This window comes from Dunckerocampus dactyliophorus, chromosome 7 (assembly GCF_027744805.1).
Source record: "Dunckerocampus dactyliophorus isolate RoL2022-P2 chromosome 7, RoL_Ddac_1.1, whole genome shotgun sequence".
NCBI classification, from domain to species: domain Eukaryota; kingdom Metazoa; phylum Chordata; class Actinopteri; order Syngnathiformes; family Syngnathidae; genus Dunckerocampus; species Dunckerocampus dactyliophorus.
Genome location: NC_072825.1, coordinates 9425953 through 9443599, shown reverse-complemented (window position 1 = coordinate 9443599; position 17647 = coordinate 9425953). Strand labels below are relative to the sequence as shown.

Below are 17647 nucleotides of genomic sequence, written 5' to 3'. Positions count from 1 at the left end.
GGGCATACAGGTACAATTTAGGCGAATGCTATGCAATATCAACCGATAGGTGGCGGGATTGCCCGTTACAATTATTGTAAACTTTAAAAAAATTCAAACGAGGAAGAAGAACTCGCCCTGTTGGGGGCGGATTTTTTTTAGAGCCAAAAAGCCAATAGAAGGCTTTCGGCATTTGCGCTTGAAATCAAGGGAATCACAATTCACTCCAAATAAGAAGGAAACGGTAGAAAATTTACCAAGAAGAGGTAAAGACACAAGCACGCCGAGCCGAGAGACACACTTTGACGATGACTTCTTGCATGAGTGGTCACCATGTAGCTTCGACTGCTTACTGCTAGCTAATTATGTATTACAGCACAAGTAAGACAATAAAGTAAATACCAATATCAGTTAAAATAAGGTGGCTGGTCATTGTTTTGTGCGCTTGTATGTAAACGGTTAACCACGGGTGAAACGCCCCCTGGTGGTGGCCAATGCCGTGGTTAACCACCGGCCACGAATTGAGCTCGGCGCTGTTGGATTATCTTGAGTGGAACATACTCTACAGTCGTTGGTACGACTCGTAAACTAACGCTTCTGTTTTTTATGTTAAAAGGCCTGTTAAAACGATATACTGAACGTATAAAATGAGTATTTTTTTAGAGTGATGACTTGAGAATCCTATTGTTAGCCCTAGCTTGCTAGCCGTTTAGCTAACCGAGCTTCCCTCCATGATACTCTTTTTCACTCGATTTGTAAATCTGTAATGCTTGCAATTTGGGCTTGAACATATTTGTGGTTTGGCATTCTTAGAAAGCAAGGAAAAGCGGGAATCGCCTTTAAATGTCTCAGTTAGAAGTGATTTACGAGCAATGTGATTAATAACCATCCGCTCGAAAAGTTAGTCCTGCCAGTGGATGCAATGCAGCATCAGCACCCAAGATGTTGCTCTGATCTGTCATCTTACATTATTTTAAAACACACCAAACACATGTATTTATGCAGAATATCGTGCTAATCCTCTGACACTGCTACTTATGTGTGTTCTAGCGGTTGACATGGATGCAAGCGAGGACCAAAACACAGGCGCCACCACAAACACCAACAACAATGGAAATCCTCCACCAAGCAGGAACTCCCGACCACCTCAGATAGCTCACATGTCTCTGTATGAGCGACAAGCTGTGCAGGTAAGTACATAAAGTAATTTTTGATGGTTAAGAAGACATGTTTTCATTATTAATCTAACGTTGTGCTTGTGTAGGCTCTCCAAGCCTTGCAGAGACAGCCAAATGCAGCTCAGTACTTCCAGCAACTCATGCTACAGCAGCAGATCAACAGTGCTCAGCTCCATAACCTAGCTGCCGTGCAGCAAGTTGGTCCAGTAAAAAAATACCTTGCATACCGGTAAATATGATGAGCGAAATCATCGTATTCTTTTTTCTTTTCTTTTTTTTCAGGCTACCCTAGCAGCTAGTCGGCAGTCTAACACCCCGAGTAGCAGCATCTCACAGGCGCCCACCACTGTATGCTTTTAATGATTTTTTTTTTGGTTCGAATAATTTGCACTGCTTGTAGTTTGGATGAAAATGTCTGATTGCGTTTGTCTCCCTCCCAGGTCAATCTCAGCACAACGTCGGCAGGTGGAACGGCGGCAACCCCTCGTCCTCACGGGCCGGCCACTTCGGCGGCAACAACGGCCCTAAACCAGTCAGTGTTGTTGGGAGGGAACTCACCAGGACAAGGACAGATGTATCTTAGGGTGAGTTGAAAGTGAATCCTTTTAGCATATTGCCAGGTGCTTCGTCCGCATCAACAAATACGCCACACCTCAAATTGCTGCCTTCTTCTTAAAATAAGGTGGCTGTAATTATGGTACCTGACAACAGTTTAAAGGCACATTCTCATTCAATAGGCTGCAAAAGTGTCTCCAGACTTTTGACTGGCATTGTCACTTTATAATAACTGTGTTCAGGTACCACAATAGATGCGTGGTACTCTCTGCAGTTGAGTGAATAAATGACCGCCTTGGCCATAATTTGAGGAAATACTCTACCTAAAAACACATCCTGAGCTTACATTAACCGGGAAATAAATAACTGTCTAATTACTCAAAAATGTCCACTTATGTTTGGAACAGAACCAATTGCTCTGCCAGCAAAAAACACGCATGCAATGGTAGATAAAGCTTCAGTAATTACTTCAAATGCAGCTCCTGCCATCTTGTGGAGTTATTTTTTATAAATTATAACTTCAGGAGGTTGCCTACAGCCACAGCTGTATGCAACTGTCTAATTGGAGACCCTGGCGGTTATTTGCTTTTGTAGACCACACACCCAGCGACTATAGGAGACTGTGCGATTAATGAATTAATTGGAGCATTTATGATAGTACATTTGGCTGAAAACATTAGGAACCTGTTAACTGGATTGTTAACCATGTTCTTTCAGGTCAACCGCTCTCTCAGGGCTCCACTGGCCTCTCAGCTCATCTTCATGCCGGGCGGTACAGCAACAGCTACTGTAGCAACAGTGGCCCAGACCCAGCAGCAGCAGCAGACTGAAGCAGTGCCTACCTCAGCTAGTGTTCAGTCTGACAATGATCAGGTTAGCGTAACTTATCACACGTGAACCACTTTGTGTCAATAGCTCAATGGCTTCTTTGTACTAGGTGCAGAATCTGGCCTTGCACTGTGCATCCACTCCCAGAGCGGTTGCCATCAAGTCGGAGCTGCCTGAGAGGAAAGACCCTGGCAGCTTCCCTCTCAGTCAGCAGCAGCAAATTCAGCCGCAGCAACAGACGAGCAAAACATCCACCAACACGATGGCTGTGAAAGCCACCAACCAGGCCGCCATGACTGTTCCTCCTGCGGCCTCTGTTGCTCCCTCCGCTTCCTCCTCCACGGCACTCCCTCTTTCCCAGCTCCTTCTGTCACCCTCCGCTGCTCCTGTCATCCTGGTGCCCACCTCTAATGTGCCTACCTCCACCCAGGGCTACTCCATCGGCTCCATCGCCCAGAAAGCCAATGTCAACACGCAGACTCTGGTGGTGCAGCCCCTACAGCAGGCTAGCGCCGCTGCCGATAAAGGCCCCGTTCCCATCCAGCCCAAGACGGCGCAAGGACACCGCTTACCCATGCAGGTGTCCCCTCGACAGCCACTCCCTATTCTCCCGGCGCCGCCCAGTAATAGCCAGGCGGCCCACAACCCCCCTCATATTCCTGTGCAGCTGGTGGGGGCCAGGCAGTGCACGGCGGGTAGCGTGCAGGCTGTGGCCTTGGCACAGACCCGGAATGCTGCTTCCCAGGAGGGTACAGCTGTGGGGAACGTTAATGTCCCCTCACACAACAGTGCTGCAACTGTGGTAAGATTAATTACAGTAATCCCTCATTTATCTTGGGTAATTGATTCCAGACCCGACCGTGATGAGTGAATTTCTGCAACGTAGGATTCCTTATGTATAACTGAGATATTTTTGTAGTTAAAGCATAGAAACCCTGTTTATGACCTTCTGAGTATGGTTTTTAGCATTATTAGAGCCCACTAGACATGAAATAGTCATCTTTTACACTCATATTACCCAAAATAGTAGACATAATAGAAAATAAGACATCTTAGGCATATACTTGTATAAGACATAATACAGACTCACGCGTTAGCATTGACAGCGTGTTTCCTGCAGTGGCTATTGTCTCATCAATGTAAAGTTACTGACACCTAGTGACCAGTGTAGAATACTACTGTAATGTCGCTGCTTTTGGTTAAAGAGAGCCGAATGATGCACTTCAATTGCTTTATTAACAAGTGGAGAACACATATGAACACACATACAGTGAATATTCACACAGCAGCTGTTGTCAGCCACAACTCACACCAGTCACTCGCACTCTCCACCAAAGACACTGCTCTCCACAGTGCTAATACTCAGCTAAACAGTCAACTCTTGCTAGCTGACGTCACACATCACTTCGCAGGCCCCACTCCTTAAAGGCGCACACATCAAGTCAAAATATTACACTACATATCATGTCTTCTGAATGCCTTATATTTGTATTTTTGTTCATTTAGCCGTTTTTATGGAAAAAAATACTTACTTAGGCCAAGAATACTTACAATTTGCTTAAATATGCATATTTTTTTATATTAAGAGGCCATATTTGACCACGAAACAGCGTCATTTTAGAGTTGTAACGATTAATCAATGATTAATTGATTATCCAATTAATCGACAACGATGTACTGTAAATATCTTGATTTCAGCCTCTCATATGTGACTATTTCTAAATTTCCTTAGTCATCCATGAAAGCAAACCTATTATCTTTGTGTTTCGGGCAAAACGAGACAGTCACACACATCAGCTTTGACTTTGGGAAAAGAGCAATAGACATTTTTGGCCTGCTTCTGGTATCTTTGCAAAGCAAACCACTGCAGAGATGTGTGTATAGAGCGTGCGTAAGAACATTCCCACGCAAAGTGTGGGATTTATCCACTTGTACTTGTGCGTAGGAAAATGTGTACATTTATGCACGTCTCTTACCATGCGTACACACAAAACCTAGTGGTAGAACAGTGAAACTATAAATAGCTATGGCTGCATCTGTCCAGCGCGGGCCATATCATCTCGCCACGTGCGTCACAACTTGGCCATCAAACGAGGCCGATGCCAAACTCAAAGCCTGCCCCTAAAATGTATTTATTTGTTATATCTTATTTATTTATGGGTGATGACATGTAGCAGTCTGTGCCAGTGACTTGTTGATTTGCAGTGTTGTTGAGTGTTTGTGATGTTGATTGTTTATACTTCTCTACTTACTGCGGAGAGGCGGAAATTAAAAATGTTTTTTTTTTATCCGATTCATCGATTAATCGAAAAAATAATAGACTGATTAATCAGTTATTAAAATAATCGTTAGCTGCAGCCCTAGATCATTTATTAATTTTTGTGAGGGCGCGATGTTCGACCTGCGACGTAGTGAGGGACGACTGTAGTTGGGTTGAGAATGCGTGTGAAATAAAGTGCATTTTTCCCCTATAGACAAAGTCCTCCAATGGCTCCCTTAAGAGGAAGTCTGACTGCGATGCACCCAATGAGGTTGCTACAGAAGACCCTGCACAAGTGAAAGACTCAGCTCCTCCACTTTCTCCCGCGCCGACAAAAGACTCTGGTACCCAGCATCACATATCCAAATCTCAACTATTGCCATCAATGCATAATTGATTTCTTCGTTCTTTCCCTCTTTCACCAGCCCCTCTTCTCCTCGCAGCCTCCTTCTCGTCGCCCCCCACCCTGTCCTTGCCTCTACCCCTATCGAGGGTTGGCCACGGCGACAAAGAGCGTGCGCCGCTTCCCCAGGCGGTGGTCAAACCTCAGGTGCTCACCCACCTCATCGAGGGCTTCGTCATCCAGGAGGGAGCTGAGCCTTTCCCCGTAAGAATTTATCAGCAGTTTTAAGTGTCTAGATCAGGGGTTTTTAAAGTGGCAAAGTGAGTTTCCACTCAGAGAGTATAGTACGGTTGGGACCGCCCGTGCTCCTTAAAAAAAATTATTCTCTGGAGCATATTTTGTGGAGTTTTCTGATCACCCCAGTCATAACTCTCCCACTATAGGAACAAAAAAACATGCAAATTTAGCCTATGACATATAACTGAAGGTAGCTAAGCAGGCTTGAAAAATAGGCTGTGACTACCCTGGAGTCTTCTGGCACCTGACTTTGTAAAACCCTGGACTAGATTTTATGTGTGCAACCATCTCATCTACTGTACTGTGTCTAAGTATGTTATAATAGGGAACCACTCTATAAAAGCAGTTATCTTGCACCCCTTACAAAAGTAATTATTAGTATTATTTTTTAATTTAAATTATTACTTTAACATTGTTGTGTTCCTTTGGATCCAAAAGAACCCCCCTTTTTATCCTTGTTGTTCACTCATTATATATATGCTGATGACAAGTATTATTTTAAAGCCTTCAGTTTGCACCATTGTGAGTTTTTTTTTTTTTGTCTTGTTTGATTGAAAAGGTTGCTGGCCTCCTCAAAGACCGTGATTTTGCCCTGGGTGCTCGTGCAGAAACCGGACCTCCCTGTAAGTGTTTGAACAAAAATAGCTTCCTGTGTATTTGTGTGTAATGTTCACTTGATGTCCAATATTGGTGTTTTTTCTTTTCGCAGTGTTGAAATGTGAATACTGTTCAAGCCTTGCACCAGCCACCCAGTTCAAAGGAACCAAGAGGTTCTGCTCGAATACTTGTGCTAAGAGGTATGTCTTCATCGCCTTCATCTTTGTCGTGTGCATGCTTACACAAGATTATTATTTGTATTTTTCCACATTATTCCACATGCTCTGGTCCAAATCTGTTAATGGGTTTATATATTTTATTTTATATTTCCCACCTTGGATTGCGCCCCCCCCCCCGCCCCACCGCATGTGACAAAACAGGCATCACAACGAACCACCTAAGATCATTCTTCTCTCATTGGTCACAAGAATGTAAGGTTTGCTGTATGGCGTCACTTCATGTACAGTGTATGTCGTGTTATTCATTCCGTAAGTTTGGAACCACAATGATGGTCTGAAAAAAGCCTAAATAAACATGACAGCAAACCTCAACACAGAGCAGAGTGCTTTTGCTGCCACCCTGTGGCGGAGAACCACATTGCTTTGTGTTAATGTAAGCTACATTATACTCATTGCTTCGGTGAATCCCTACTTTTGACGTCAGAAGTTTGCAAGTGCTAATGCAGTGATCAAACTAGAGTACCTCTAAATGTTCATGTGCAGTCACTTGTATTTTTATAGCATCTATTTACAACAAAAGTGGCCTCAATATGGAGCGGTTCTATAAGCATCGCTCCTCATACATGATAGAAAACCATCTAAAGACCAAACGAGCAAGCACTTTGGCAACAGAAGCAAGGAAAACTCTTGAAGGAAGAAAGCTGTATGCCAAACGAGAGCTTAGTCCAGTACAGCAGCAAATAAGGGCATGTCTTGAATAAATAATTGGAATTGGAGGACATGCCAGACGTGTTTGGCAAGTCAACAGTCTCATCTGTTTACACACTTCATATACTTACGTCACCATTAGGCCACTAATTTAATTTAATTTGCTTTCTAGAGGTGTTAACCAAAGCTTGGTGACTTCTTGAGTTGTGGCTACACCCTGGAATGAATGTTCTGCTAAGTGTTGTCCCACTCTGTCCGGGATGGAACAGGTACAATGTAAGCTGCAGCCAACACTACAAGTCCAGCAGAGGGAGAAACGGCGGTGTGGCGCCGGTTCCACCTCCACCACCTGAGACCACTGCCAGGCGCCGTGGACCCCCCCGCCGGGGCAGCTCTGATAATAAGGTGTCTGGCCAGCATCGACCTGTCAAGGTAACATCAGCTTTGCATTTGCGTCATATTGTCTTTCTTAACTTAAAGGTGCCATGTTCTATCTTTCAACAATTTTAAATATTTTTCTCACATTTGGGACTCATAAACATGCTCGTGGGACACCATTTTTCATGGTAAGGATTTTTTACAATCTCAATGTATTTTTTTAGTGCCACTCTGACTCCAGCCGCTCGGAGGATGTAACCAGCGACGGCGAGGAAGAGGAGGATTCTCCCTCCCTTTCTCCGAGCTCCTCCCACTCCTGCTCCAGAGCTGATCACAACGCTCCCCAGTTGGACGCCTCGGCCCCCGGGGGTCTCCCCATGGAGACGGCCAGCTTCCTGTCAGCCACGCCTGCCCAGTGGAGCGTGGAGGAAGTGTGCAGGTTCATCTCGTCACTTCAAGGTGATTTTGTGGAATAAATTGCCAAGTGCCACTCGTCTTTCCTTCATGCGCTAAAATATTTTTTTATCACGCCCAGGTTGCGAGGAGCTGGCAGCCCACTTCCTGTCCCAGGAAATAGACGGGCAGGCTCTGATGCTTCTGCGCGAGGACCATCTCATCTCCACAATGAACATCAAGTTGGGTCCCGCACTCAAGATATGTGCCTCCATCAACAGCCTGCGCGAGTGACCATTGTTTACTCATTCTTCTTGAACATGATTTGTATTTTCTTATGTTTTTACACTACACTACCATGTGCAACAGTTTACATGCTGGACCTTGAATGTGCAAGAACAACCTTTTTTTTTGTTTTTACGGTTGTATGAGTGATGACATTAATATGTTAAGTATCCATACCAAGAGGGAGAAATAGTATTTGACGTGATGTATACGGCAGGTAACAGTTGCCTACAGCGTCTCACAAATGTTATTACAACCTTAACATTCCAGCCAACATTTATCTTCTCTAGGGACAATACTATAGAAATTCATATACTAAGTAGTCATTGTACAGCTTTACTGTCCACTGAAAAGGAGTCAACACAGAGCCGTTATTGTCCAATTCAGGGGTCACCATGGTGCACACGGACACCAGGTAGCCCTCCACGACCACGAGGCACCGGTAAGGCTGCGTTTCATTCAGGTTTTCAGTTAATGCAAGAAATGCATTCTGAAATACAACATGTGAGTTGTGGATACCAACAGTCTGTTAATGTTCTGGTAAAACAAGTGTATTTGTTGGGGTTAATATAAGCTATGAAAATAAATGTCAGAAAAATGAGTAGTTCTCAGCCATTTTCATTTTGTAAAAGTAGCTCTCACAAGAAAAAACATTGGTGACCCCTGGTCTAATGGTGCGCCTCTCAGTGAACATCAATGTCAGGGTCAGTATTTTATATTTCCCTGTATGAACCGCAGCTCCCTAGTGCCAGCTGCACTCACGCAGCCCCAGACCATGATGCTGTACCATGATGTAGGCAAAACAAATCTTGCTCCTCACTTGCGTTGCCAGCTATTTAAACAATAGCTGTGTGTGGGCTCATTTTCAGTGACTAGCAAAGCTATACAAGCCCTACTTTGACTACATAAACAGTATTTATGTGGTAACAGTGTCAAAGAGCTGTGAGTACCTTAAAGGTAGAAAAGCGCTATACAAGTGAAAGTCCGTATATATCCAAGTTTACTAGTATTGTCCCTTGAGAAGTCAAACTGCTTAAATGTGATTTTTGGGAGATGCTTTACGTGAACACACACATTGCCTTCTCACTGTAATTAAAAATGGTGCTTTCATTTGATGTCAACTCTTTACAAGGATTAGTTCATAACGGTTTCAGAAGTTTTAGTTTTGTATTTTTTTGTACTTATATTTTCCATGTACAACATTTTAGGAGCTCTAACCGACTTAGAGAAGAGAGGAGACTTGTTTTGGTCTTCCTCCACAGGCAGCCACTTTTGTCAATGCATCAGACTATGATGATTATTTATTCACATTGTTTCCTGCAACGTGGAAGCTTAGAAAACATCACATGATCTGCTACATGGCTAGAGGAGGTTGTATACAAAGCAGGTAAACCATCATTCCACGGCATCCACTAACAGCTGAACACCTTTCAAGTTCACATTGGTTTCCTCCACTAAACCTTAACATGTTTTCATAGAGAAAAGACAAGCTTAATAATAAAAGTCCTAAGTATGGATACTTTTGTATGTTTTTCCTTCATGTAGAAAGAGCATGTAACAGTCTCCACGGACAGAAGTGCACCAGAAAGTGTGTGTAGGACTATTTGTTATGATCAGAAGACTGTGTAGCTGTTTGCTTCCCCGTATCCCGCCTCCCGCAGATACTGCTCGATGTTGACCGCCCCCGCCCCCTTGAGGACTTTATCCGAGGCGCTCTTCTCCCCTGACACCAGCTTGCGGCTCAGTTCAGCCAGCGCGGGTCGATCGGCATCTTTCCACTGGCAGCAGCCCTTAATTATGGAGTGTCTGTAACAAGCATAGGGAGGTGTAAGTAAGAGCCTCAGAGGAAAGGATGCAGCACGCGTGAGGATCCTTACAGTGAGTTGGAGCAGCTGGAAGGCTTCTTCAAACTCTTTCCTCGCTGGTGAAACTGCAGGAGCTCACTGACTGGGAGCTCTGCGAATGGAGCTTCTCCTGCAGAGGAACGTAAATCAGTAAATTACCGTAATACCTCATTTAGTTAAACACGAGTAATCCCAGGGGTAAGGCCTGTAGTTGTCCAGATGTATTCTAAAAATAGTGCTATAAAAGTTACAATATACTGTATAGTGCAATAAGCACTGAATTTATTGTAATTCACAACAATTAGGGTAAATACACAAAGTTGAATTTAATGCTTTTGCAGTCATTTAAAAAAAAAAAAAACACACACGTTTCAATCTGCAACCTTGAACACTGATTTTGAGGGCTTCATAAAACTACACCCCCGGCCAGTACAAGCTAATTTAAATAGGAACAAACTGAATAGGACGTCAACATCAAAAGAACTACAAAGGACATCCGCACTAAATCTACATTCACGTAAACTCACAAATCTTTAACATATAAAGCTTTAATAGAAAAAAAGTATACCCTGTAAAATGAATACATTTCGATGAACTTCATTTTTGATACTTAATATACTACATTTTAATTCTATATGGTATATATTATTCTCTATTGTTTTTAAGCAGCTTTTGCTCCAGTATGCTCTTTGAACTCCATTTTAAATTTCAGCTTTACAGTTGCCAAAACATGGTCATTATAAAGTCACAGTTAACAGGTTGTGGTTAGTCAATTTGTGGGACCATGTGATACTTTTTAAACCAAGTGTGGGGAAGCGCTTTAACTGTAGGCTCCATTAGAGAATTTACAGCTTTACAGGTACCATGCATACAGTAGTCATGTTAGTCCTAACTTTCAATACAACTTACCCAGTGTTGCCATTTCATAGAGTAAGACGCCGAAAGACCAGCTAGACGAAGAAACAAACAGTTGATTAAAGTCAGTTAGACATCATTTCTGGAACGACGTTGAAAGATGTTTCACCCAATAAGGGCTTCAGAGAACTCATCTAATGAAGGACTAACACATCACTGCTGGGACCAGCGGTTCTTCTGGCTAATATCTCAGGCGCCTGCCACTTCTTCATGCTGGGATTGTCCTTCTGGGTGGCTGCCTGGTTCTTGCGGGTGTAGACACCGTGAAGGCCCCAGAGCTTGGCCGTGTGCTGCTTGCTCACGAGGACGCTCCGGGCCCGGATGTTTCCGTGCAGGATGTCTTTGCTGTGGAGGAACATCTGGAAAAAGACAACAAGGATTGCACATGTAAAAAGCCAATGGAAAGAAGGAGTTTTATTTGTAGGAGTGGTTTGACAACAATATCAACGATATCAACGCATTTTAAAGTGTAGGGCATGAAGGTCAACATATGTTTTGTACCTTGATTCTCAAACTGTAGTACCAGTAGCACAGGTGGTAGGGGTATGCAGGAACACCAGATTAAAATATACAGTATATATATATATATATATATATATAGGAACTACAGTATAAACATGAAATATGTATGAAATAATCATACAAAAACAAATGTATACACCAAAAAATTGCTGAAATTGGACACAAATTAAATTTTCCTTTGCTGAAATATTATTTTACAGTGTTGAAGACTGGTTTAGTATATTTCAAAATAATTTAAAAACAATAACAAGTCCAAAAACAGTTACCATTCATTATTACAGACTGTATGCATCACTATTACATGCCTGAAATGGAGGTAATCTTGTTGTAGTATAAGATATAATACATATTAAAAATACGAGTAATAACACATGCAATAATAAACAAGTCTATTCAGCTTATTATTACAACATATTGTCACAGTGAAGTCATAATAAAATGTAGTTACAGCCAGCTAGTGGCACCATGTCTTACTTTTTAAATAACAACAAAAAAAAGCACTGTAGGTTCCACAGTAAGCTTCAGCTTTACAGTTGCCATGTCTACTAAACCATTGGTTTAGTGTCCCTGATTGGGACAATTCCAGACATTTGTACCGATTGTGTCTGTGATGTGACCGTCTCTACCGCATCACAAGCATGACTGAAGTGATTTTAGAGTCAAATGCGTAGTTTAAAAATGTATACAGACCAGCGCTGAGGCCACGTGTTGAGCCATGGTAAATATCCTCTTCTCAGTCATCTCACATGGAGGATTCAGGTTTTCCTCCACCTGGACCCCCCCAAAAAAAGAGTGTTTTGGTGTAATAATGCACATTTATATATGGTATTGATATGATTGAGTGCGCGCTTTAGACAGACCTGTCTGCACCGCCACAGGAAGCTGAGCAGGTCTCTGTGTTCCAACTCCTCCACTACAGTAACTAGAGGGGCTCGCAAGGAGACAACGCCCAGCAGCTCTGGCAAGAACGGGTGGGGTCCAAGCTGGGCCAGGAAGGAGGCAAAGCCCAGGAAGGTGTGTCTCTCTGTGGCGTCGGCCGAGTCTGGATGCAACAATGGAGGAGGGTCATATAACAAGTATTACTAAAAGCACCAAGCGTGAGGGCTCTCACCATTTAGCACCCGCAGGACCACGTTCCTGTTCTCCATGCGTGCCCTGTACAGGGACACGGTGGAGTCGGAGCGCAGGGAGAAGGAGCCACGCAGCGGGCTGACCAGATTGAAGGACTCTGGCAGCCTCTGGCGCGGCAGCTCCCTGGGCTGGACGAGAGGGCTGAGGGGAGCCTTGTAGGGCTGCTGAGGCTGGGCCTTGGACAACAAAGGCGGTGAGTCCACGGACAGAGAGAGATTTTTGGATGGGTAGGTGCTGGGGGGCTGGAAGGTGGAGTAGGTGCTGGGCATATCCATAGCAATGCTTTCATGCTCCAGCACGTTGATGCCAGGAGGAGCTGTGGAAAAGCAGGAGAGAGAAAAACAACGTCAGGATGTTGTTCTCTCACTGGCCACTTCATTGGTGGTTGCAGTTGGCATTGTACTGAAAGGTGTCACTAAATCTTCACTAAATTTGTTGCTTTAGCATTTTAAAAAGAATAGTTTTACCTATTTCTATTAAATATGAAAAACATTACTGCGTATTATTAAACATTACAGCATATTATTAGTATGAATTTCCGTCTTTGCTCTTTTTTTCCCCGTTTTTGCTGTTTTTTTTTCCTTCTCCAAATATTTCAGCTTTCTTTTTAAATGTTTGTACATTTCTTAAATTACTTCTTGCAATATTATGACTTTATTACCATAATAATATAACTTTTTCCCAACCTCGTTTTCCAAAAATTACAACTTTATTTTGTTTGTGTCTCATAATGTTACGACTTTAACTAAAATAATGTATTTTTTCTTTTTAATATTTAAACTCTATGACACTAAAATGACATTATTTTCCTCATAATATTATGAGTCGATTCTTGTAAAATTGCAACTTTTTTTCTCATTAGAATACGGCTTCTCTTAATATTATGATGTTATTCCCGTAAAATTATAGCTGTTTTTTTCTTTTCAATTCTTTGTTGTTGTAAATTTTCTTCTCGTAATTATGACTTAATTAACTTCTCAAAGCGTAACTTTTTCCGCAGCCTAATTTGCCCAAAAATTACAACTTTATTAGTTTTGTTTATTACAACTTAAAAAATGTCTTTAATATTTCAACTTTATGCTACTAAAATGACATAATTTTTCTTTATTATTCTTTATTACGTTCTTTACGTACGTCTATTATTATAATATTGCTTCTTCCTACTCCTTTTGAACACGTGTGATATATGATGTATACTGAAGTGAAATGAAATGTTCAAATAAGTCAAATCAAAACATTCTCATAAAATTACAACTTTTTACTTGTTAGATTCCACCTTTTTTCTCTTAATATTTTGACTTCAGTCTTGTAAAATTACTGCTCATTTTTCCATTTTTGCTGTTTTTTTTAGTTCTATTGTTAAATCATATTTTTACAATGTGCCGCGGGCCTAGGCCTGTCACAATAACAAATTTTGCTGGTTGATAATTGTCCTACAAATTACTGTCGATAACCGATAATATTGACAACATTTTTTTTAACCATTTTTTTGTTAATTATAAAGCATAACAACGAGAGTACATCATATCAAAAGCATTAAATGTTAATTTCTGAAGAGAATTTAACATTGTAATTGAAATGTCAACAGCTTCTAAATAAATTAAACACAATTAATTAAACAAAAAAAAAACTCAATGAAAATAAAATGGACTGTCTACGTAAAAAAAAAAAACACTCCAATAAAAACCACACACACACACACACACACGCAGTTATGTAGTGTATTGTTAAACTAATGTAGGGGGTCACATTTGAGGTGACCCATATATCTGTGGCGGCAGAGTAAAATATAATGTTTCTGATGTCCTTCGACACGTCTTCTTTCACTCAGTTATACAGTTGAGGAATTGCTGTTTGTGACATGTTGTACATGTACGTTCTCCCAAGCAATTCATACTGTCTGTCAACCATTTTTAACATTTCCCGAAATGCTGCATTACTTTTGCAATGTAGCGAGCGACACTGGCAGTCGGGACAATGGTTCCTTTCCACCTCCATTTCAGGTGCGCATACCAGCTGGTCGTATTCCCGTGCTTCCTTGTCACTACTGTTGAACAAATGCGACATCTCAGTTCGTCGGTGTTCATGCGCTCAACTTGTTCATTCTGTTTAAAACCAAAACATTCCCACACTGGGGATTCGCACCGGGCAGTCGCCTCAGAAACCATCGCTTTTGTGCCGTCATTCATGTTAGCATATGCTGGCTCACGAGGCTAATGTGCTGCAAGCCAAGGTAGCCCCCACTAGAGTGTAAGTGTAGGCCTACTTTGAAATCATTTAAACACTAACCCATGCAGGCTTTTTTGAGTCGTTCTTGTGTTTGTGTAAAATTAAAAGACAACAGAGCCAACTTTAACATAAAAAAGCCCATCAGAGTTCACTTATCTGCATATCAGTGTGTCTGCTCAATATCGTTTACATCACCTGACTCATCAGAGGCAATTCACGATGCCTGCAATGAATGAATGTCATCAATTTGCTGGTGATGTTTGTTGCCATTCTGTTGGTCCTGCTCTTGACTGTCTTTGCAGGGAGGAGCATTATTCATTTTCTTAATTATTAATTTTTTTAATTTGGAGAATAGATACTGTAATATTGTTATGAACGATTCTTTCATTTATTCTCCATCTGTGAATGGCTTCCTCCTCCATACGATCTCCAGTGCAGTCTCAACGCTAGCAGCTGTACTTCAGCTTGGAGCCTTCATCCACTTCTTGAAAGTATGTTTGCTCTGCCCAACCTTCCGTAGTAATTCCGAAATCGCTCCCTTACGCCCATCTGCAGTTGCGTACTTTTCAGAAAAAGCTGAGTGCTTGTTTTGAAAATGTCTTTCAAAGTTACATTTTCTGCTGTTAGATAATTTCCCGCCACATATAGAGCACACGGGTGGGTAAGCCAGCGTCATTGGCAGTGAAGGCAAAGGAATGTATCCATTCAGAATTAAACTTGATTTTCTTCTGATATTTTCCTTTTTAGGGACGTACTCATGGTTATGGGTAGATTACCACGGTGGGAGCACACTGTCAAGATGTCTTTTTCGTGTCTCACTAACTGAACAAATTGACCCCTTCCCTTGCTCATCCAATCAGCAGTCAGAACGCAGTGTAGATGCTTTCACAGACTAGCGGTAAGTCAGATATTTCCAATTCTTTTTGAAAACGCACATTCCTTCTGCTTCGGTGTTTTAAAAATAAAATCACAGAGCTCGGTGTGGAAGCCGCAACAAGGAGGCTGAAGAGCCGTATACGGCTCCCGAGCCACGGTTTGCCAACAACTGACAGACAGACAGCGTCAGGACTAGTTGGGGTTCAGTATTTCACTTCAGTAGGACGCTGTGACATCATACATGTTTTGTAAGGTCTGCATATTAAAAATCAGCTCTACTCTACTTTTAAAAAGGTCACATTAGGTCAGCATTGGTCTTACCGTCAATGCCATGCAGCACTCTCCTGGAGGACGACTTTAAGGTGCTTATGCGGATGCGGTCCACCTTCTCTGGACAGAAGCGCAACAGAAGGATGAAGACCAGTGTGACCACGAAGCTGGCCAGCAGCAGGATGGGCACGATGATCACCTCTTTCTCATACACGCGGATCTCTGCACATGCGTAAAAGTAATAATGATCACCTCGAAGAGAGTAAGTATAGAAAAAAGTGCATTTATGGGGAACAACTGATAGCTCACCACAGAGCGTGTCCCCCTGGGTGCAGCGTAAGTCTGCGTTTCCTATGGTAGACATCCTGCAAAAAGGACGTCATTGAAAGTCAAACACATTAAACAAACACGGAACATTTTAATCCTTGTGATGGGAGGAGTCATAACTCAACACAGTGGGCATATTAGGTACACAGCCAATGATAATCATGCTCATTTGTGCAGAAGCGCACTACATCATACCAAAAGGTGATACTAGTGTTTCTAATGCACTCCCATGTTGCTGTATTATTAGAAACACCATAATACCTATAATCATATTTGCATGAATGACCTTTATTGTATGCATGCTTACACCCATTGCTTTATGTTGTCCTAGTTCTTAGCCTTTTACAATCAGTAAATGCTGCTAAACTGCTTTTTATTCGTCTGCAACAATGACTAATTTGTATACTATTACACGAGAGCCAAAATGGGTTGCGGGGTCAACTTTTATTGACAGTCACTCATAAAATGTTTTTTTAGCATTAACTTATATCAATAAATATAAATATTAATGTTAACATGAAATTTGAAAGAGACACAATTTGGAAATCTCCAGTATCTACTGTATGTGAGGGGTGTCCAAATTGCGACAGGGGTCATTTTCGTCCCACAGCTTGTCTTATTAGCCCGCCACGTATTCTAAAAATAAAATAAAATAAATTAATAAACTATACTAATAGATATCACACTAAGAACCATTTACTTTGTCAACTACAACACAAAGCTAAGCTGTGTCTTCAAATAGTTTAGCATATATTACACTAAGTTAGATTGGTTTTAGTGTAACCAAGAATATGTGTGGGCCCCCACATCTTTCAGTTTTTCTGTTTGCGGTCCTCGGTGGAAAAAATGTGGCCACACCTGATGTATGTAGAAGCAGACTTTTTGATTCAGCATTAGATTAGATGTACGTAATGCTGTGTCCAGAGTAGTCACAATCTTTCTGACTACCGTAGTCCCATTGGGGGACTTCCATAGTGATATGATCGCGCTGTTGACGTCAGCTCCTCCAGCATCTGCAAACCTGTCCATCTGCATTTTTGACTCTTTCATGCCGGTGCAGTGCCACACGCCCATGAGGCATAACACAATACCAACAACTTGACCATAAACGTTTAATAAGAAACACCATCCATGAAGACATTTGCTTTTAAATATAACATCTACGCTTACCTCAGTGGTGACAGTCGACTTTAAAATAAACAGAGAGGAAATTTTGTCTTACCTTTTGTTTGCAGCGGTGCTCTAAATCCTCCAGCGTAGCCTTGTTAGTCAGCCTTCAGGTAGTCAGTCACATAGCTGAGTGTTAATTCCTGATCCAGGTCTTCATGGTCTTGTTTTTCTTCTGTCTGACCGTCAGGGTGCACCTGTTTGTCTGTGCTCTACGTCTGTGTTTTTTTTTTAACTCCACCCTACTTCCCAGCACCTTACCGATCACTCGTTCCTCCTTCCTTCACCACCTCCCTCCCAAATGAACACGTTCAAGTAATCAACAGTCTTGCCCCGCCTCTTCTTTGTGTTAGCTCTCCCGCCTCCTGTCATTTCCTTGTCTTCAC

General features: G+C 42.0%; 2 protein-coding genes across 3 annotated transcripts; one reads left to right on the top strand and one right to left on the bottom strand.

Moving 5' to 3' along the window:
* The first annotated feature begins 105 nt into the window (after window positions 1-105).
* Window positions 106-9491, top strand: phc1 (polyhomeotic homolog 1). 2 transcript variants are annotated; one of them, XM_054782516.1, is made up of 14 exons: window positions 106-245; window positions 1030-1169; window positions 1244-1354; window positions 1440-1505; window positions 1598-1741; window positions 2430-2585; window positions 2650-3342; window positions 5015-5144; window positions 5226-5407; window positions 6000-6063; window positions 6150-6237; window positions 7194-7356; window positions 7527-7761; window positions 7838-9491. In XM_054782516.1, exons 2-14 carry the CDS (start codon window positions 1038-1040, stop codon window positions 7987-7989), a joined length of 2316 nt encoding a protein of 771 aa, XP_054638491.1. In that variant the 5' UTR covers window positions 106-245; window positions 1030-1037; the 3' UTR covers window positions 7990-9491. The 2 variants fall into 2 exon arrangements, with proteins under 2 accessions (XP_054638491.1, XP_054638490.1); XM_054782515.1 differs by lacking the exon at window positions 106-245 and adding an exon at window positions 464-553.
* styk1b (serine/threonine/tyrosine kinase 1b) lies at window positions 9251-17562 on the bottom strand. Its single transcript, XM_054782517.1, has 10 exons — window positions 17317-17562; window positions 16077-16132; window positions 15819-15989; window positions 12373-12708; window positions 12122-12303; window positions 11952-12032; window positions 10890-11098; window positions 10734-10774; window positions 9858-9954; window positions 9251-9786 (listed from the first exon to the last, which is right to left on the bottom strand). Exons 2-10 carry the CDS (start codon window positions 16129-16131, stop codon window positions 9594-9596), a joined length of 1365 nt encoding a protein of 454 aa, XP_054638492.1. The 5' UTR covers window position 16132; window positions 17317-17562; the 3' UTR covers window positions 9251-9593.
* Window positions 17563-17647: the final 85 nt, after the last annotated feature.